This window comes from Sciurus vulgaris (genome assembly GCF_902686455.1).
Source record: "Sciurus vulgaris genome assembly, chromosome: 8".
NCBI classification, from domain to species: domain Eukaryota; kingdom Metazoa; phylum Chordata; class Mammalia; order Rodentia; family Sciuridae; genus Sciurus; species Sciurus vulgaris.
The window spans coordinates 65,925,111-65,946,400 of record NC_136468.1 but is presented as its reverse complement, the minus strand read 5'-3'; the positions used below and the strand labels follow the sequence as shown (position 1 = coordinate 65,946,400).

General features: G+C 37.3%; 2 protein-coding genes across 12 annotated transcripts in view; one reads left to right on the top strand and one right to left on the bottom strand.

Annotated features, from left to right (window-relative positions):
• The window catches only part of RELN (reelin), a 472,616-nt gene that overhangs the window by 380,740 nt on the left and 70,586 nt on the right, over window positions 1–21,290 (top strand). For all 3 annotated transcript variants that reach the window (XM_079149959.1, XM_079149958.1, XM_079149957.1), the window contains exons 29-38: window positions 3,597–3,754; window positions 5,348–5,555; window positions 6,851–6,927; window positions 12,602–12,760; window positions 12,950–13,138; window positions 13,712–13,985; window positions 16,373–16,513; window positions 16,616–16,793; window positions 19,972–20,056; window positions 20,983–21,165. In XM_079149959.1, the coding sequence (XP_079006085.1) occupies window positions 3,597–3,754; window positions 5,348–5,555; window positions 6,851–6,927; window positions 12,602–12,760; window positions 12,950–13,138; window positions 13,712–13,985; window positions 16,373–16,513; window positions 16,616–16,793; window positions 19,972–20,056; window positions 20,983–21,165 (1,652 nt within the window). The remainder of the gene's footprint in view (window positions 1–3,596; window positions 3,755–5,347; window positions 5,556–6,850; window positions 6,928–12,601; window positions 12,761–12,949; window positions 13,139–13,711; window positions 13,986–16,372; window positions 16,514–16,615; window positions 16,794–19,971; window positions 20,057–20,982; window positions 21,166–21,290) is intronic.
• The window catches only part of LOC306667427 (uncharacterized protein), a 36,869-nt gene that overhangs the window by 8,402 nt on the left and 7,177 nt on the right, over window positions 1–21,290 (bottom strand). For 4 of the 9 annotated variants that reach the window (XM_079150046.1, XM_079150047.1, XM_079150049.1 and 1 more), the window contains 2 exons: window positions 9,836–9,960; window positions 9,371–9,488 (listed from right to left, as the gene is read on the bottom strand). In XM_079150046.1, coding sequence (XP_079006172.1) covers window positions 9,371–9,488; window positions 9,836–9,911 — 194 coding nt within the window. In that variant the 5' untranslated portion in view covers window positions 9,912–9,960. Of the gene's footprint in view, window positions 1–6,937; window positions 8,561–9,370; window positions 9,961–21,290 lie in introns of those variants that run through there. The other 5 variants (XR_013765539.1, XR_013765541.1, XR_013765538.1 and 2 more) reach the window with 5 other exon arrangements.

Below are 21,290 nucleotides of genomic sequence, written 5' to 3'. Positions count from 1 at the left end.
ATCAAATGGTGAGATAATGATAGGATAACCAAAAAAACCAAAACAAGCAAACAAAGAAAAACACAAATACAAAACAAGGAAAGAATCTGAAGCACATAGCAGTCACTGGACTATAGGAATTCAGAAAGCCACCAAGAGGCTTGTGACTAGACTCCCTCCTCTCAAAGCCAGGCCCAGGACAGGAGAGTTTTTGATGAATCTCTAATTCATTGTTCTCAGCTCTTACTTCTACCTCTGTGCTTCACCTTCTGAGTCATCTTTCCTTTTCCATTAAAAAAAAAAAAAAAAAAAAAAAAAAAAAAAAGCTGTGTTTGCAGCTAAATAATGACCTCATCCTACTTCTTGCCCGTCTTAAGCTGTGCCGGTGACAGTGTAGAACTTTGCACGGCTCCCTCCCCCACTGCCTTCCTCCCACCATGCTTCCTGAAACCATGGCCTAACCACAGCTCTTCCCAAGAGAGGTGTAACTAAGGAACATCAAGTGGTACACTTTTGTTACAACTAGACTCTCAGGGTGCTAGAAGTCATCACTGTAACAGCAGAAAATTACAAACGGGAGCCAAAGAACACAAATCTGGCTTGATTTCTCCAAAGCCCAGTAATATATAACTACAGTTGGTTTGATGTTGGGTGGAATAACCCAATTTGTAACACAGGGGAGAAGTAAGAAAAGAGTATCTTTAGCATCACAAAATGAGCCAATATTTTGAGGCTCCCAATATATCAGTATTTTGTTGGACTTCAGCTTTTAGAAGAATAAATCTTCTCCATTGGAATCCAGCTTCCTGCTTAATTTGGATACCATCCAGCTTGCTGGTTGATGGCATTTGTGATGAAGAGCCTTCTGCTAAAGAATAGTAAATATGTTTCTACTTTACCCCAAGTAAATGAGCTGTTGTTGTTCCTTTTGCAATATGTTAAACTCAGATATCTCCAAATGCAGTGTTCAAAAGCTGAGAATTCTAACTGTTAAAATTGGAGCTATTTGCCATGAGGCAACAGGCTTATAATACTAGAACATTGCTCTTTCAGAAATAATTCTAAACCCATTTTCTCAAAGGAGCAGTTTGTGCTTCTATTCATTCGCCTAGTTCTTGCCCACAGAGGAGAGACATTGGTGTTGTTAGGTCTCTCCCAGATCTCAGAGGTCTCCCCATTCAGACAGAATACTGTGCAACCTGCTCTGATGTGGATGTCTGTGGACAGAGAGAAAAACACAGTTGCTTAGTGTTCTAAAGAATGTCTCCACCACCCACCCCCTGTGCATCTCTGTACAGAATAACAGATAGAAGCGACACCTCTGAGTTGTGTGGTGGTGGAAGGGTGAGGTAGAGAAACCAGTTCTCCTGTTCAGGCAGGCATCCTTTGAACAAAGATGAAAACTGTAGAAGGGACAAAAATATAGACTCTTCTTGCTTATCTGAAACAGTCAAAACAAAGGGGAAGTTTCGTTGAGTGATTTCAATAATTCAAACCACACTATGGTTTACTTGCAATAAAATTACGTAAGTTAAACTCTTTCTCCTGAGTCATTATTCTTCCAGATCACTTCCAACCCAGATATCCCTATCAAGTCAAAGATCTCTCCTGCATGCTCTCCTAACTCTGTTCTTCTTAGTGGTGGTTATCTGTCTTACAGATGTACAAATCTTGGTTCGAGCGCTTGATAAGTGTGTCTTCTCCCTTGACTATGGGCCACATGAAAGCAGGAACCGTGTCTGGGTATTGCTTCCCTTGGTTTGCTCAACCCTAGCACTGTGTCCGGCATGTTGTAGGTACTTGATAAATGTTGGTTTAATGAAGGGATGTCGAATGAGCAATAATGATCAGAAACGGGCAAATTAGCTACAAGGAAGATTTCTTCCTTTCTTTATATGGCTCTCCAAAATAAATTAATGCTGTTTAGCAGGAAATCATAGTTCTACATTCTACTGTATCTCCTTGAAAAATCAAGAATGGTACATGCACACAGATAACATTAATAATATTAATAATTTCAAGACTGGTTCTCCCCTATTTTAAAATATGGAATCTAGACATTCTTATTAGCTTAGCTTTGGCCTACTTATTTCCTCCCTTCTTCAGGTGGTCTGTCTCTGACTAGTTTTTAATGAGTTCTTTACCAGTTCTTATACTTGCAAGTTTGAGGTTGCTGAATTACTTGTGTTCAATCCCAGTGTGCCACTGAGAAGAGAACAAAGTAGCAGCAGGCATCAGGAACCAGGCATAACTTAAGAGATGGAAATGAAGCAAAACTTGCTTACATTGTGGCTGGTGGAAGCTTTGTTGATTTTATTTGCACCATCCAACTAAAAGCCAAATAGCAAAAATTAGAAGAAATAAAAGAGGAGCTATCTCTTTTCCTACATTCTGAAAAAGTCTTCCATCAAGGACTCTCAATTATGATTCACCATATCCTGGAATGACCTTCTTAACCAAATGATTAGTCCACTAAAGACACAGTTTGGTTCAGTTTTGTTTTTTGTTTTGTTTTGTTTTGTTAATACATATTCCTTAACTCCTGAGATCTTTTACCTTCTCAAAATACCTAAGAGTGTATGCTCTGTTTCTTGAATTGATTAGGAGCCTTATGTTCTGCATAAAGGATTGCTTCCCCCATTTTGGTCAAAACTACTGTACTAGAGGAAGAAAGATTGAGCAGCAGCCCAGCACACATGGGCCCCCACCGGCCCCTAGTTTGCAGGATTTTGAAGTCTTGGAACTAGGTTCCTCTTTTGTTTATAGGCAGTACCTGTGTTGATTGGCAGCCCAGCTGGTTGATTAGAGTTCATGAAATAAATATGAGAGATAAGGAGGAAAGGGAGGAAGTCAGAAATGGTAGTAGAGCTTTCATTACAAACTTAACTCTTCTCTACCTGAGTCATTTCAATGGCCAATGGCCAAAGTCCCTTTCTACATCCCAACAAAGAACATTGACTCCCAAGTAGTCTCCTCTGAAAATATCCATAAAATCAATGTGATGGACAGGTGAAATATTAAATAAAATAAAGGAGTCTCTTTGGTTTTTATTTATTTCTGAAAGAACCTGGGCTGAAAAATATGCAAATAAAAACCTATGATGTTGCCAGGCACCGTGGCACATGCCTGTAATCCCAGAGGCTTGGAGGCTGAGGCAGGAGGATCAAGAGTTAAAGCCAGCCTAATCAAAAAGTGAGACACTAAGCAATTCAGTGAGACCCGGTCTCTAAATGAAATACAAAATAGGGCTGGGATGTGGCTCAGTGGCTGAGTCCCCCTGAGTTCAATCCCTGTACCAAAAATAAATAAATAAATAAAAACCCTATGATATTTCTGACCACCAAAAATCTTATGTTAAAAATAAATAAATAAATAAAGGTTTTTGTGCCTGATAGCCTCTTGGTGTTAGAACATTTATGCTGAGAAAAAAAAAAAATCAAGAAGTTGTAAGAAAGATCTGGGAGAGACAATTTATGAAGGTGACGTGTGGTAGAGCAGGTGTGACATCAGAGTAAATATTAAATCTCTCTTGAGTTTTCCTGAACTTTCTGTATCCTAGGGCTGTGTGTAAGATGCATGTGTGAAAAACAGATGTGGGGTATTTTTTTCCCCTACAGCAAAACCAGGTTTCGGTGGATCCAGGAGAGTAGCTCACAGAAGAACGTGCCCCCATTTGGCTTAGATGGAGTGTACATTTCTGAGCCTTGTCCGAGTTACTGCAGTGGCCATGGGGACTGCATCTCAGGCGTGTGTTTCTGTGACCTGGGGTACACCGGTAAGGCCGAATCCACAAGTTTGATGATTTGCTTGTAAGATGTTCGTCTCAAGTCACTAATTTCATGTTGTTCTTTCAAAGAAGTAGATGCTGAGTTTATTCTTCTGTAAGTCTAAGAATTGTAAGACTTTGCCATTCAGAAACAAGAGGTAAAGATATTTTATAGGACTGGGGTTGTAGCTCAATGGTAGAGCACTTGCCTTGCATGTGTGAGGCACTGGGTTCCTTCCTTGGCACCACATAAAAATAAATAAAATAAAGATATTGTGCCCATCTACAACTAAAAAAAAATTTTTTTAATGTAATAAGATATTTTGTAGTTTCAAGCTGTTTAAGGAAGAAAACATGATGTCACCAATTTAACTCCCTTAAGATTTATTATTGATAGCAACCATAATAAACATTGCTCAAGCCCCCTACTTCATGCCAAGCACTACAGTAAGTGCTTTTTATTTCTTCTCATTTAATTCTAACATAATCCTGTGCTATCTTACTGTTAAACCTATTTACATAGAAGAAACTGAAGCAGAGAGGCTTAATAACACTCTTCAGGTTGCACAGCTAACAGTTGCTGGAGTTGGGCTTCAAACTCTGGCAGTCATTCTCTAAAACCTAAACACAAGCTTTCAACCACTTGGCTGCAGGGTCTCCCTGAGTTCTTTACACTGCTTTTGTTTTATAATAAATGTAATTTTATGCATTTAAAGCAAAAATGCAACTTATAAAATAATAAATGGAAGACTGCCCAAAAGAGAGCATTGTGAGAGAAGTCTTTTCTAACCACAGTCACCTTTGAATGTCACTATAAACAAAAATGAAAAGGGAACTGAGATTAAAGAGTAAAACTGAAGGAAATATTATCAGCTTCAAAATCATTTCTGAATTTTCCTGGGAGGCAGCTTCAAAGGCTCCTTCCTGGCTGGTGGTGCTCTGGCCTCCTCTGGCACATAACCAAAGGCAGACACGCTGTTGCAGGCCTTCTGTGGAGAGTGTTGTCATTGATAGTTTCAAGGGTGGCATTTATTTTTTAATCCAGAACTTCCCTTGTTGATCTTCTAATAGCAGAACCACAAATGAACATATTTAACAATGGACCAAATCTTGAGTTTACACAGATCCTCTGGGTAGCAAGAACTGTGGAAATGCGTCATCCTCAATGTCTCTCATTATTAAAAACAAAATTTTAAAAACAGAAGCAGAATAGCATTTTCGATAATAGTAGTTAGTTACTATTTCGATAATAGTAGTTAGATAATAGTTTCGATAATAGTTGTCTTTCTGGCAGACCATTGTGAGATACAAATTTCTTTTTCTTTTTTTTATACCAGACATTTTATTTTTTTAAATTTATTTTTATTATAAACAAATGGGATACATCTTGTTTCTCTGTGCATGAAGTAGAAGCATACCATTTGTGTAGTCATACATTTACATAGGGTAATGGTGTTTGATTCATTCTGTTATTTTTACAAATTTCTATGTAGCTTCTTTCTCCCAACACCTGTGGAGATTCCTTCTTTGCCCATGTGTCGAACATACCTTTTCGTATTTAGTGATTCCAACAAAGCTCCTATGTGTTTCTTTTCTCTGAAGCTGCACAAGGAACTTGTGTGTCGAATATCCCTAATTACAGCGAGATGTTTGATAGGTTTGAGGGAAAGCTCAGCCCTCTGTGGTACAAAATAACTGGTGGCCAGGTTGGAACTGGCTGTGGAACACTTAATGATGGCAAGTCTCTGTACTTCAGTGGCCCTGGGAAAAGGGAAGCAAGAACTGTCCCTCTGGACACCAGAAATATCAGGTAAGTTGTTAATTGCTATGCTTCTCCATGAAGATAGTATTGACCATACCATGTGGTCAACCTAAAATATTCTGGTTTACTATGAAGAATTGATATTATAATAATTTCTACATACAGATGAATGGTTCTGTATGCAGATTCTGCTATGTAAAAGATGAAGCATAACTTTAGCTCTATAATTAAATAGATGGATACTACAAAAATCATACCATAATTCATCAGTCAGCATACAGCTATCACCGAAGCTTGTACATCTAGTATATGTTCGACTTGGCTTTCTAAAGTTCTTTATAATTATAAAAAAGTCCTTGGTATTATTCTTATGTACACTTTTGAAACAAAGATTTTTTTCAACTTTAAATTCCATGTCTGAAAATGATGAATCCTCGTTTATCTAAATTTATTCATCATCACTTATTGAAAACTGCCCCAGAAATTCAAAACACCTACACTGACACCTACTGGTAGTTTAAAGAACTGTTTGGTTTTTAAGGTCAAATGAAATAATAGTAGCGCACCTAAAATAAAATTCTGCTTTTTTCGATCCATGAAATTACTGAAGAACTGGAAGGAAGGACACTAAAACCTGGGGTTCCCTTTTATGTGGTTTGCTGACTTCAAGTCTCTTTCGGTGTCCTTCCACGTCCTTTTCTCAAAGCAGTATCTATGTCAAGCAGGTGGTATCTGATTGCCATGGACAGTCATGATTTACATCACACTGAGAGTCTGTTGTGAAAAACTTAGTCAACTGAGTCTAAATCAATAATAGGTAATTATCTGGCCCTAAACAAATATAGTGTTCAGCTTCTTAGTGTTAGATTTTTTTTTTCCTTCTCCCTCTCATTTTGAATGTCCAGGAATGGTATTGTCTATATTTAAGAAAGTTTTATCAGATCATCAAAATGAAGGGGGGGTTAAATTATTTTATTTCTTTTTTTAGATCATTGTACAGAGTAAGATGAATGGTCATATTAATTAACTTTATCTAAATAATTACAGAATTAACTTATGGAGGAGATATGTTATTTTTGCCTATCATGTATCCCTTAGGTTTAAAAGTTGAATCTCTTGGCATCTCTTCCATTAAATTGGAATTGCTTTCTCATAGTTTATATTAGAAAGATATCCAATATACTAAAGCAAACCAAAAAAATAAAAAATAAAAAAAATAACAGTAGTACTTAAGAATTATGGAGTTTTTTTCTTTCTATGTCAAAATATAAAGGGTTAAATCTCTTCTAAGAATTCACCTATTTGTAAGTAAACTGAAGGTTTTTTTTTTTTTTTCCTTCCAGACTTGTTCAGTTTTATATACAAATTGGAAGCAAAACTTCAGGTATTACCTGCATCAAACCAAGAGCTAGAAATGAAGGTAAGCTGCTCTATTTCCATAAAAATTACAGTTACTATAGACGAATTAGTCTTATTTTCACTGAAAGTTTGGCCTGGATTTTACAAACTAATACATTACCCTGAATCATTTCTTGCCTTCTTTTCATAGAAAGCCATAGTTCTAATATTTTATACAGGTCCTTACACCTGAAAAATATCACGACTGCTCTGAGTGTAGGCAGAAGCAAAGGTCATTTGTTTTAGAGAACTCGATTTCATTAAAAGTCTTCACAGGAAGGGGCCAGGAGGGAAGCAATAGCATAGACTTTTCATTCAGTGTGATGAATAAAACTTGCTTGCATAGGGCATTATTATTTTTTTAATTGTTTTCTTTAATTTTCTATTTTTTCTTTTTATTCATTCTTTTTATTTATATATATAACATCTGAATTCATGTTGACATGAGTTTTATTGAATACAGACTGAACTCTACTTCTGCTCCTGAAAATTCTGGGGGAATTCTTGTGTGAGAGGAGCAGTTCTACAGACATTAACTTTTATTAAAAATTAATGTTAATTAATGTTTATTAATGTCTATATAACTATAGATAATAGCTTTTACTAAGCACCTATCACATGCAAGGCACTGTGTCCAAGTGTTTTACTGGTGTGAATTTGTTTCATCTCCATGGTATCCCTTTGCTATAGGTAGGACCATTTAATCTTATTTTATAGATGTAGACCCTTGTAACTTGCCCACAACCATGCATTGAGTAAGTGAATGATCAAGGATTCAAACCACTCACATCGGCTTAACAACGTGTACTTTAACCATCATGCTGTACTCCCTCTCTCCTTACCCTGAACCCTCACTAGGCACCCTACCATCTTCTGCCCCAAAAGACTCAGTTCTGAAACAAATGCAAAGGCTTGAGGCACAGGTGGCCTCTGAGAGCTCTGCAGATAGAATGGAATTCTTTCAGGAACCCAGAATGTGCGTTGGTTCCTAAAGATCCATGGGCTTCTCAGATGGGTCCTTCTCCATGCTGTGGCCTCAGAAACAACATGAGGAGAGTTTTACAGGATTATTACCTAAGTATATTATGCCAGGTATGACTGTGTAAAACATACTGACGTAAACAGCACCTGTTAGTCAACAGAACCACTGAGAACTCTGTTTATCAACTCTAAATTTCCAATAACCAAAGGCTTTAATGACTTCTTCTGAGCATTGCCGTACTTTAGTCATTATCCCAATCATCTATCTACCAAAGTATAGTCTGAAAATTTGTATAGACCATTTGCATTCTTCGATTTCTTCTTCAGATATTTATTAAGGATCTGTTCTAAGCCAGACACTGTTCCAGGTGCTGCAGATACTGTATCACCAAAATGCAGATGCATCTGTCATGATGAACCAGGCTCTGCTAGAATAGTAGATAACCCTCTAAATACCCATGGGTTAAAACAAAAAAGGTTTTTTCCTTGAGCTGCATTTTCTTCATGGGTCATCTGAGGTCCTCACTCCAGCCCACAAGACAGAGAAGCACCTGCTGGGTAGATTCTGGATGTTGTCAGCCATGCGGTGAAGGGGTAGAGAACGAAGCACAAACCCAGCATGTGTCAGGAGCAGCCAGCGTAGTACTAATGACCACCTTCAAGGAACTTAAAATCTAGTGAAAGGAGTCAGACCACAAACAATAAAGAAAACAAGTAAGCAAGAAAATGTTAGATGGTAAGAGATAGACGGAAACAGGTTGAGCTGGAAAGTAAATAATGCCGGGTGAGGTGCCAATTTAGTTAGATAGTCTGGGTAGGGACTCACCAAGGAAGTATGACATTTAATAAATTGGAATCTAAGGGAAGTTTACATGCATGGCTATTCTGAAAATTTCATATTTTTACCCGTTTCTATATAAACAAAAAGAAAAAAAGACCCTAAACCTAGCCCAGTAGGAAGCATCTGCTTATCATAGATGTGATGCTCTGCTCTATACTTAACTTCTGATTACAAGTGCCGTTGTCTGCTCTGTGGGACAAATTCCCCTTAGCATCCCTTTAGGAAGAAGCAACTTGTTCTCTGCTACTCCTGAGCCATTTTCTTAGACTCAATATGGGCCATGTAATTCACATCCCACAGGCATTTCTCAGCCTTTTATTGAAAACTGGTTGTTAACATGTAAATCTGCCTAAATCCTTGAACAAATCTCTTCCAGTGATGAAAGTGAAGATTCTTTACTTACTCAAGCTGAAGCATCAATTTACATATTTGGAATTAAAGTCAAAATTAGGCTGTTTTCAGTAAGACTTGGCAGAGTGCAGATGGAGTTGTAGTTTAAAAAGAGAAATGTTTTACATGCCTTAAACATTCAGCAGATGAGCTAAAATGTCTTGGTTTATTCAGACATACAATGTGTTAGATGACACAGCTAATGAGACTGAGCAACTGATATCAAATATGGATATTGCTCTTTCCCTCTTACCTTCCTCCACTCCCTCCTCCTTCTCTGGGAGGCACTTCTTCATTGTCCTTTGGAATTGAGGTTTCATCCCTGCAGATCTTTCTGCTGCCAGAAGGTGAGTGTGACTCTCCTGCAGAAGCTAGTGGGGAGAGGGCAATAAGCAGAAAGCCAGGGGAGGATGTACCTTCTGAGCCATGCAGCTCATACTTTCACTTACACCTGAAATCATTTGGGATTTGCATTTTGCCAATGCTAAAATGCAAATTCTGATAGGACTTGGGTGGTATGCTCCAAAACAAATTATCCTAAAATGGAGCAGCTTCAAATGACAAATGTGTTGTCTTACTGTTCCTGTGAGTCAGGAAGTTGCGAGCAGCTTAACTAAGTGGTGCTGGCTCAGACTTTCTCACGAGGTTGCAGTTAAGACAAAGGCCAGGCCAGGGGCAGTCATAGAGCTGTAATCTGTTTCCAGAATGGCACACTCACATGGTGTTGGCAAAGGCTTCAGTTCTTCTCTGGCTTTGGCAGGAAACTTAGAGTTTCTCTGTGTAGACCTGTCCATAGGCTGCTTGAATGTCCTTACTTCACTGACTTTCTCCAGAGCAAGGCATCTGAGAGACAGCAAGGAAGAAACTATGGACACTTTCAGTGGGAGGGGGATCAAACCAAGGTCTCACTCATGCTAGGCAAGTGCTCTACTACTGAGCTACAGCTCCCGCCCCAAATGTGATACCTTTAATGACTTAGTTATAGAAGTCATTATAGAGTCCATGGCTCCTACCACATTTTGTTCATTAGAAGCAAGTTACTAAATCCATCCAAACTCAAAGGGAAGAGAATTAAGCTCCACTTTTTTGAAGGGAGGAATGTCAATGAATTTTGGACATATTTTATAAATTTTCACCTGTTCCAAGGTGATGCAGGTGCTGATCTTGAACTGTACATTGAGTAGAAGGCAAAAGAAGGATCAGCCAGTGAGATTTCATCCTCACGATGCTTCATTTCTGGGTCTACCTTCTAAATAGGTCACCCGCAAACAGCTATCTTAATATTCTCTAGATAGATAGATAGATAGATAGATAGATAGATAGATAGATAGATGCATATATATATACACACACACACAATCTTCCCTCTTTTCTCTTTCTCATATTATTAAATATAAACCATATTAATACAAATTAATAGGCACAAGAAAACTAAATTTTGAAATGTCTGCACTCTTATCCATCCATTATACTAAAAAGTCAACGGAGATAATTTGAGCAAACATCAAGGGTTAGAGACTAGAGCTTTTGCCAGACGGTTCTCAATTTGACTAGAATAAAGACTAGAAATAGCTGAGATTCCATTGTCATCGTGACTCTCCCTTCCCCAGCAAATGGGGAAGCTCTAACTCCCATCCCTACACCTGTGTACAGCACACTGTCTTCCCCAAAGAGGCCCTGTGCTTCAAGCTGTTTTTATCCTCTCGTTGTTTGATAGGTTCTTCTATTTTAAATATAGTAGATTTAATTCTTTTAAGAGTTCTAATTTTTAGCCTATGCTTCATTATTGTTCCTGGTTTATCCCTTGTCAGATCTGGTAACCATAATTCCATATGCTAGTAATTAGCATTAAATAGCTTTCATTCAGCTGTATATTTGATCATAATAGTTCTTGAAACTTTATTTTAGTGAACTGTTTATTATCTAACATGATAAAGGGATTGAGAAGTTCTAGTCACTCAATAAAAAGGAAATTAAAATGTAATAGATACCATAAATGATTTATAGTTTTCCAAGGGTAAGAATATAATAAAATAAATATACCAAGTGTATTTTTACTGTGCATAATTTCTGTGAATTATGAAATTAGAAAGTCGTTCAGTGTCCTCAGTCATAATTATGAATATGCAGTGAGCATTTTAGGAATAACTGTAAAATAGGCAATTAGATACTACCTCTGCTCCCTCTCCTTCATAGGTTTCATATTTTTTTCCTAAAACTGACACTGATTTACACAAATATCTTTTTCTTGGTTAAAATATGGCAAAGTTTATATGAATAAAAGCACTCTCAAAAGGGAGGAGGAGAGAGTCGGTCATCTCTGCGAGGAGAGACCAAAGACAAAATCCTCCCTCCCTAAGATTCTGAAATTGATCAAATTGTACCATATATGTAGTATGAATATACCATAGTGAATCCAGCTTTATGTATATAGCACTATTTTTAAAAACCAAATAAATAGAAGGAAGAGGGGCTGGGGTTATGGCTCAGTGCCTAGCACATGTGAGGCACTGGGTTTGATCCCCAGCACCACATTAAAAAAAAAAAACTAAATAAACAAAATAAAGGTATTGTGTCCATCTACAACTAAAAATAAAAATTAACAATAGAAGGAAGACCAGCAGAGTAGAGGAAGGGGAACAGAGGGAAGGATAGGGAAGTCTGGAGACTAAAATGGAGCAAATTATATTCCATGATGTATGACTATTTTAAATGAGCCCCAATATTATGCATAACTATAATGTACTAATAAAAATAAAAATAAATAAGTAAAATATTTCTGGGAGAAACAGCACAGGTAGCACATGAATTTCTTACACATTAATTGCCCAGATCATGCCACCCTAGCGACAGGTAGATGTGTAGATAGGATAAGCATAGGGGAAGAGACTGACTGGAGAAAGGAAAGCACACTTTACATTGGAGAGGAGTCTTTCTGCTTTGCTATTTAATAATTTGACTTCATCCAAGCTTCTTTAGTTGAGATCTGCCAAAGTGCACAGTGCTAGTTAAAGGATCTTTCTGCTTAATAGAAGTCCAGACTGGGCAGTGCTTATTGCCTGATGCTTTGGCAGCAGAGTGCTGCTTGATTTTGTGCCAGGAAGATTGAGATATTTCTTCCGAGTATATAATAATGATAGGAGACTTTGTAATGTTGAGGACAAAATCTAAAATTCAAGTACATGATCTGGAGCGGATTTTTATATTCCCCTTACCAACCTACTCATCGCTCACACAAAGCTGAGTGGTCTTTAAAGGAACTTATGTATTTTTGGTCTCCATTTACTGGGAGTCAGTGCGTTCGAAACTGTCAAGAAATTGATGAGCCTTCAGGTCCACTAATTCATTCCTTGGACGTTAGATGGATGTGCTCTCATTCCATGAGATTCAATTTGAAGTTGCCGCAGTTTTGCCATTTAAAAAACACTGTTTCTTGCCTCTAGGAAAGCTGTCTGAGTAACTGAATTTATGTCTTATAACTCAGGGCTTGTTGTTCAGTATTCAAATGACAATGGGATACTCTGGCATTTGCTTCGAGAGTTGGACTTCATGTCATTTCTGGAACCACAGATCATTTCCATTGACCTGCCACGGGAGGCAAAGACACCTGCAACAGCTTTTCGATGGTGGCAACCACAACATGGTAAGTTATTGCTCACCTTAACTTTCCTGGTATCTTTCAGATCATATAGCATTCATATCCATCTTGTATAATGTGTTTTTTAATTTGCTGTCAATTTTTAGACAATCCAATTTAAAATCATGCTCACAAAGATATTCATATTGCGCTGTAATTAACTTTCTCCAATGGCCTTTATTCATCTGGTTACAGGGAAGCATTCAGCCCAGTGGGCTTTGGATGATGTCCTTATAGGAATGAATGACAGCTCTCAAACTGGATTTCAAGACAAATTTGATGGCTCTTTAGATTTGCAAGCCAACTGGTATCGAATCCAAGGAGGTCAAGTTGATATTGACTGTCTCTCTATGGATACTGCTCTGATATTCACTGAAAACATAGGTATATATTATCACCAGATAAAGGAGGATATTTGATTAAATAGAGGACTAAATTAACTAAACCCCAAAAGAAGTTCTCTAATACAAAGCTGTGCACCTAACTGCTTTTGCTTAGGGAGGTTCTTGTGGGAGGAAAGTATTGTGCTCTGAAATAACTTAGTGAGCCCAGTGACTCTTTTGTTGAAACTGCCTTTCAGCAAACATGATGATATGAAAAAGATTTCTTAAAGGCAGGACCAAAATATCTGTATGATTGCATTCCCATGTTTTATAATTTGCAAAATTATGAACTTAAAACTCTTTATGAGTTCTTTTAAGGTGGTAAAGCTTTTCAGCAGACTTCCATTTTTCCAAGTCTATGGTAACCATATAAAACCAGTAAATACAAGAAGAAAAGTCAAAGCCATATGAGGCATTAAAGATGCATGATTTTTGTTTACTATTGAAAATGTTGATTGCAGGCATAAATGCCAAGTAAGAGCACAATTAAATGCTACCATTTGACTTCCCCCCACTCTCTCCCTCTCTTTTTTTTTTTTTTTTTTTTTTTTTTTTTTTTTGTTTGTTTTGGTAGGAAAACCTCGTTATGCTGAGACCTGGGATTTTCATGTGTCAGCATCTACCTTCTTGCAGTTTGAAATGAGCATGGGCTGCAGTAAGCCCTTCAGTGCCTCCCACAGTGTGCAACTCCAGTATTCTCTGAACAATGGCAGGGACTGGCATCTTGTCACCGAAGAGTGTGTTCCTCCAACCATTGGCTGTCTGCACTACACAGAAAGTTCAATTTACACCTCGGAAAGATTCCAGAATTGGAAGCGGATCACTGTCTACCTTCCACTCTCCACCAAGTGAGAATTGTCATTTGGCTACATGTCAGAACTTTAGGTTTCTGTCACCTAATTTGAAAATAATTGTGATTCCACTTGGGGACTCTATTACTCTTCATGATAATTATGCATGGAATGTGCCAGGAAGTAGAAAACTACAAGGCACCTTGGGTTGCAGTTTTTAAATGTGGCTAGAGTTCCAGAAGTTTTACAAGGCTGAATTTTTCTGTTCTTTGGCAATATGAAGGCTCCCACCAGATTTAGTTTTGTGCTGTTGTAAAAATAAGTGTCTACCCATAAGCCAAACATAGTTACTCACATTAAGCAATGTGAAATTATTGCATATCAGAGAAGTACTCTTAGCTTCTGGCTTTGTTTGTTTGTTTTTTGTTTTGTTTCCTAATCTCAGCACCACAGTACAAATAGAAGATGGGGTTTTTTTTGTTTTGTTTTGTGTGTGTGTTTATTTTTCAGATGCTCATCTCTCTTTCCTTTCCCAACATTTCAGGTCATATACTGACTTAGAGCAGCACCCACTTTTGTCATGGAGACACTTGAATTATTTGAGAATCTCTCTGTAGGAACCAATGTATACAGTAGTGACTGGTTAGAAATTGTGCCATTCTGGGACCACCCCTATCCCTTAGATCTTTGCATCTCTCTTCCTGCACTCTCTTCTGAATTGCAAGGAAGTTGGCTTTTGCAGGCTCCCAGCCTCCTATATGTATCCACAGGCTTCCTGGTAGGTTCAGACAGTGGCAGACACTGGCAAGAGGTGGGAGGCTGGAAATAAGTGATAAATCAGGGCATCCCCTCTCCCCTTTTCCTCCCATCAAGTGTATCTTGGCCAGCTTTTGTGGTTCCCAAATGCCCCTCCTCGTGACCCTGGGCCTGGGAACAAGCAAAAATGTCTCTTTTTTGTGTCCCTCCAGCCTTGGGCTTATAGTGACTTCCTGACTTTATTAAACTCTGATTTCTTCACTGCTGCTATTGGTTTCTGAGATCTGTCATTATCATCAAATTTTTTTTGCATTAAACTCTCAGCATTAAATGCTTACAGTGATTTCCATTTTTCTGATTTAAGTCAGATTCATAGATATACAACCAAATGGCAGGGAAAATATAGGAAACCAAAACATGTTAACTTTTGTCCTAAAATAGTTCTCTGTGGACCCTTGGAGTTTTAAATAATGCTTGCTTGTTACCAGCTTACTCAATTTTTTCAACCCAATAAACATTTATTAGATGTTGATTGTGTTTTAAGTACTTTGGTACTAAGTAGTAAGCTAAGACTAGGATCCAAATATATTATTTAGGTTAACAGATATCTAAACAGCTATTTATGATATAAAATAATAAGAGGTAATATTCAGAGAGACATTACTGAAACACAGGAGGATACTACCTAACTTAGCTTGAGGGTATTGGCAGGTGCTTCCTGGAGGAACTGTTGTCTCATTGGGGTCTGAATAAGTAGGGTTTACTCAAGTGAAAAAGCACATAGGACAGCATTCACATAGTCATAAGCTAGAACAAAAGCCAGTTGCCGGAATATAATTTTAAGACAAGAAATTGGGAAAGATAGGTTGGAGTTGGGGAGGGAATGGATGCTGGGGAGGCTGTATCTGGCCTTGAAAGTGTAGGTGTTTGGTGGGGAACCAATGACAGATGTTAAATAGAATAGTAGCATAATTAGATATCTATTTTAAAGCTACCATGCTGACAGCTACGTGACACTGAAAGAAAACTGGTATGGAGAAACAATAGTACCTGAGTGGTTCTATTGAAATTCAACTTCAGGTAGACCTCATTCTACATTCCAGATAACTAGCAATCTTCTGCCCTTCCTCTGTTCCTCCATGAGGGTCGGTTAGTATGCTCCAAATAACAGATTGCAAACACAATAGAAACTGTGGGAATACATCACATCCTTCTTGTTCTCAGCTCTAGAGAGCCAGAACACTGAGAACCAAAATAGGAGGCAGAAGTACGACAGGTTTCTATCACTCTTGGAAACTATTTAGGGACAATGGAATAGGAACCTCTCTGCCAGAATTTTGTTAAGAGTTCAGTTTTTCCTCATGTTTATCACCATTGATCTCCTTCCCAGTACTGAGTAGCAGTAAAAATCTGAAAGCAAAATCGACATGTATATCAAAAACACAATGATCAGTAGTTCAAAATAACTTTTCCATCTCCCACATATATTTGTAGTCTCTTATATGAAAGTAGTGGTAAAATATTTAAATAGCATGCTTTCTGCTCCTATTTATGGGTCAAGAAAAAAACAACATCCTGCTTCATATGAATATAAAGTGTTTCAAAGAAGAGGATGCTGGAAGAGGGCGCTTTAAGGAAAAATATTTCAAAATTATTTGTCAAATCAATGGTGTGTTTTCTTTGGTTAGTTCTCCCAGGACCCGGTTCAGATGGATTCAGGCCAACTACACTGTGGGAGCTGATTCCTGGGCTATCGATAATGTTGTACTGGCCTCAGGGTGCCCTTGGATGTGCTCAGGACGAGGGATTTGTGATGCTGGACGCTGTGTGTAAGTTAATAAAACTGGCAGTTTCCCTTCTTTGCAATGCCACAGTAAAGCTGGCATGGTAAACCCATGACAAATGATGCCCTTTTCTCCACTCATTTTTAGGTGCGACCGGGGCTTTGGTGGACCCTACTGTGTTCCTGTTGTTCCTCTCCCCTCAATTCTGAAAGATGATTTCAATGGGAATTTGCATCCTGACCTTTGGCCTGAAGTGTATGGTGCAGAGAGAGGGAATCTGAATGGTGAAACCATCAAATCTGGAACATCTCTCATTTTTAAAGGGGTAAGATTCTACTTCCATATGCCATTCCCCTTTTCACTCTTTGCTCCACACAGATGCATTTCTGAATGTGTTCAGATGATGGATTATTTTATACATAACTTTTGTCTTTTATCCCAGAACATATTTCCTCATCTATTTAGTGGTCATTTTTTATGCTCACTAGGGCATAAAATTTTATTCTGCCCCTTATTTGATGATCAAATTTTCCTTACTTCCCGCTGGAATTATATATAACATTTATTTGTATATAATTGTTAGAATCTAATTTCTAGGAATATAGCATCTCATGTTATTAAGTATTTGGCTTGCCCTATTATTTAATAGTTTTATGAAATTTTTTTTTCTTTTTTCTTTTCTTCCTGCTGATAGAACTACTTGGTGGTAACTTAAAGAAAACCAAGTTAAATAACATTCTCAACCATTGTTAGTATATTTTCATATTTCACTCATGTCTTACCAGAGAAATGTTAAGCAGTTGATGAGACTCTATGCTCAGCTGGCACATCTCCATGTATGAAGACATGCTGCATCCTGTCCCTCTCAGCATGGGGAAATTGACTAATCTAGGTGTGCAAATGAAATCATTGACAAAAATCTGCCTCGGTTTCTACACAACCTTAATGACTAATACCTAATACAAAAAATTAGACACCCTGGAACTTTTTCAATTATAGTTAATTGTCGCCAGTTATCATCTTATTTGAACCCAAATTCTTAACAAGTTTTGGATAAGAAAAAGGAAAAAAAATGCTTAGGAACCTGAGTGATTTAAATTCCTAAGAATTTTGAAGAACCAAAGAAATTGAGGTATTACATTTTAGAGTGGAAGCTTCTGGAATTTTGGCTTTAGTCTTATTACCACCAACTTCTGATCCCACTGACAAGACTGAAGAGCAGAAGCTCTCTAACATCTCATGATTCAAAGATCTTCACCTGATAACTTTCTGAACAGAAGAATCAACCATGGTCCTTGGAGTCTACAGATAAGACAGACACACGGTCCTTTTATATTTTCCCTTTAGCCACCCAAAAGCAAGAGCAACCGAGCATCATATGTGTTAGACTTACTATCAGCTCTGTAAGATGTAGAGGGTTCGCAGGTTGCAGTTTGACCTAGAAAGGCATTCTTGCATGTAAAAGGAAATGATAGTCTCTTTTTAGTGTTCATAGATTCAGGAGTACTATCAGTTATTAAAATAGCTTGTTGGATGCAAAAGAATTCTTCACATTTGGCACAGATGGATCACTGAACCTGGAAAGAGGATGATAAAAGAAATGTATCTATGTGAACCAAATATGTGTGGCAGCAGGACTTGACAGTCCCACTGTATAAATATCAATATTGAATACTAAACCATAGACAAATACTACAAATATGAAAGGTTACTTTTAGATTATAGATTATGCCCACACTTTCAACAAAATTGCTCCTACAAAAAATATGTAAAATGTATTATTTTATGGTCGACTTGTATTTACCCATGGAAACAATTTTATAGTTATATTCCATGATCAAAGGGGCAGAGTAATCATTTCCTTTATCTTGATGTTGGAAAGGCATATTTATTAGCTGAATCTATGAGTTGTTCACCTCAAACCTTTTCATTACAAGCCTTCTTCTCAACCCCAACCTACACATAGCACAGAGCTATAAAAGAACCCACAGCTTTATGCCCACAAGTATAAAGGGAAGAGAGAAGGAAAAGATGCTGAGACATGAAGAACAGGCATTGAGATTAGGCGTCATAGACCGAGCAAGGCAGTGAATTATTAGGCATAAAAGAAAAATGAAGACTGGAAATAGAAGGCTTTTACCTGGTAAACTTCAGTTCTAGAAGTATGAATCAGTGGGTGTGAAGTTAAGAGATGGGAATTAATATGATTGCTTTTTTATTATAATACCAAACAACTGTCAAATTTGAAATGTAGCATTATCTGGATTTCTTCTCTTCACACCAAGAGATAGTTTAGTAGACAAAACAGTAGTATCTTATAAAGTATGGAATATAAGTTTCAGAATCTGACCTATCTGGGTTCCAGTCCTACCATTATCACTTACAGAGTGTTATTTTGAGCTATCTCAAGATATCAACTATCTCTCTCTGCATTTCAGTTTCTTTTTCTGCAAAAGAATAATAATATCTTTCTCTTAGTGGCACTAGGTGCTTTACATAGGTAAAATGCCCATTTCAGAACCTAGCATGTTGTAGGAAGTCAATATATGATTGTTATTGTAAAACTATCTTTATTTAACATTTTTCAGATATTGAAGACTATGAGCTATAATGAATGTCAAGGAAAAAGAGGGACATTTGCTCTTTCTAGTTATTATTGTGTCTGGTATTTGCTAGATGATAATTAAGAAATCAGTTGACAGTGTCCACTCAGTACTATCACTATAGACCACTAAAGAGTCACTCCAACGAAGTCACAGCCGAGAAACTAAAAGACTTGTTTTGGACCTTAGGATGTTTGCATAGTGAGATCTGTCTTACTGGCTGTCACCACAATACTAGGTACACATGAAGAAAACAACCTTTCAAACTGTCAATCTCAGGCAACCAGAAATAGCTAATTAGCAGAAAAAATTACAAAAGCTAATATGCTCTTTTTCCTCATTTCTTGGCTTCTCTGCGTGAATGGTAACAGCCCAGACCTGGGAACCTGCCTTACTTATGCCTTATTTAACTTGACCGACTCGGGGGTATTGTGTCAGCCTGAATGAGAGCCTTCTGGGGCTGGCAGAGCAGGCAAGAGGGTACTGAGTCTCTAAGACCCTCAGAACCCTGAGAAAGTTACCTATTAGTTCCCAGCCTCCAGCAGGAGCATGTGGCACATTTACCATCTGCTTTTCTCCTTACTTCTTTCACAACATGCTGTGATCAAAGGAGGCTATTTTTAAAAAGTCTTGTAGATATATAATGCTATCATTTTGTGCCAGTTTTTATAAAAGTCACAGCAAACTGTGATTCAGAGCTGAGGCAATGGAATTGTGTTACACACAGGAAATAGAGACCATTAAGAGAGGGGGAATGAGGATTGTTCGATTTTTTTTTAATTGGACAGAATATTGCTTTTTGATCGTGACATGAATTATTGAACTAATGCAAGTAAAATCGGAGGAAAATAACTTTGCAAATGAAATAAGGTTGCTTGACACATCTGTTTTTGTTTTCAGGAAGGACTGAGGATGCTTATTTCAAGAGATCTAGATTGTACCAATACTGTGTATGTCCAGTTTTCACTTAGATTTATAGCAAAAGGTAAGCTATTTCTAGGGGCATGAATTCATTGTTCTCCTTCAAGAAAATTCTCCCTACATAATTCCTCCAAAAAGAAGTCCTGGACTTAAGAATCCACAAATTTTATTATATAAAAGAGCTAACATAAATTGGTGTACAGAAATGTTCACAAATGGTCTTTAGTGTAAATTAACTACTGATTTTAACCAATTTCATATAGCCATAGTAATCACAATAGTTCCATTGTAGTCAAATTTATCATTATGTCCCTGTGTCTTTCCACCACTATTTCCTAGCTATAAGAACTTTAAATTAAAAATTTTTAATTTCTGAAAATTTAGGATTTTCTTTTACAGATGTGAACTCCCAAAAACCTACTGTTTGTCATTCTGACTTTTCATGTTCTTTTCCATACTTTTTATTGATGCATTGTAATTGTACCTAATGGTGGGAGTCATTATATATTCATGCATGCATATGATATAACAGTATAATTTGGCCAATGTCATTCCCAGTACTGACTTTTCATGTTTAACTAAATGATTTTCTTTTTTTAAAAAATGCCACTGTGGATATAATAAATTTTCAAGTAGTTTTTTGCTTGTATCTCAAAATTTAAATGCTTGACCCTTTGTAAAATTATGATACCAATAAAATCAAAAATTTTCAATGTAACATTTCCTAAATGAGAAGTGTGGGGGTACATAGCTAAAAGACAAAGGGTGGTATTGTGTGTAAATCCCAGATTTGATGTTTATTTTTTAAGATATATTCATATAAAAACTGAGCCTGTCATCACTTTCATATGTCTTTGAAGCATTTGAACTATAAAACTTCCATATAAACATAAACCAGCTCATGCACTGATGCCAGAAGAATGGCTACAAAGATACTATTTCTCCATTTTTATCACAATAAATATTATGCCCTTGTTATCTTCTTCCTAGGTACCCCAGAGAGGTCTCACTCTATTTTGCTACAGTTTTCTATCAATGGAGGAATCACGTGGCACCTGATGGATGAATTTTACTTCCCTCAAACGACCAATATACTTTTCATTAATGTTCCCTTGCCATATGGTGCCCAAACCAACGCTACAAGATTCAGACTTTGGCAACCTTATAATAATGGTAAAAATGCATGTGTTCTTCTGTGATCAAAATTGCCAATCCCATGTTAACATACTTATTTCTAAGGAGAGGAGAGAGTGTCAACCCAGAGACTTAGCTGTCCACAGCACTCACATTTTACATGG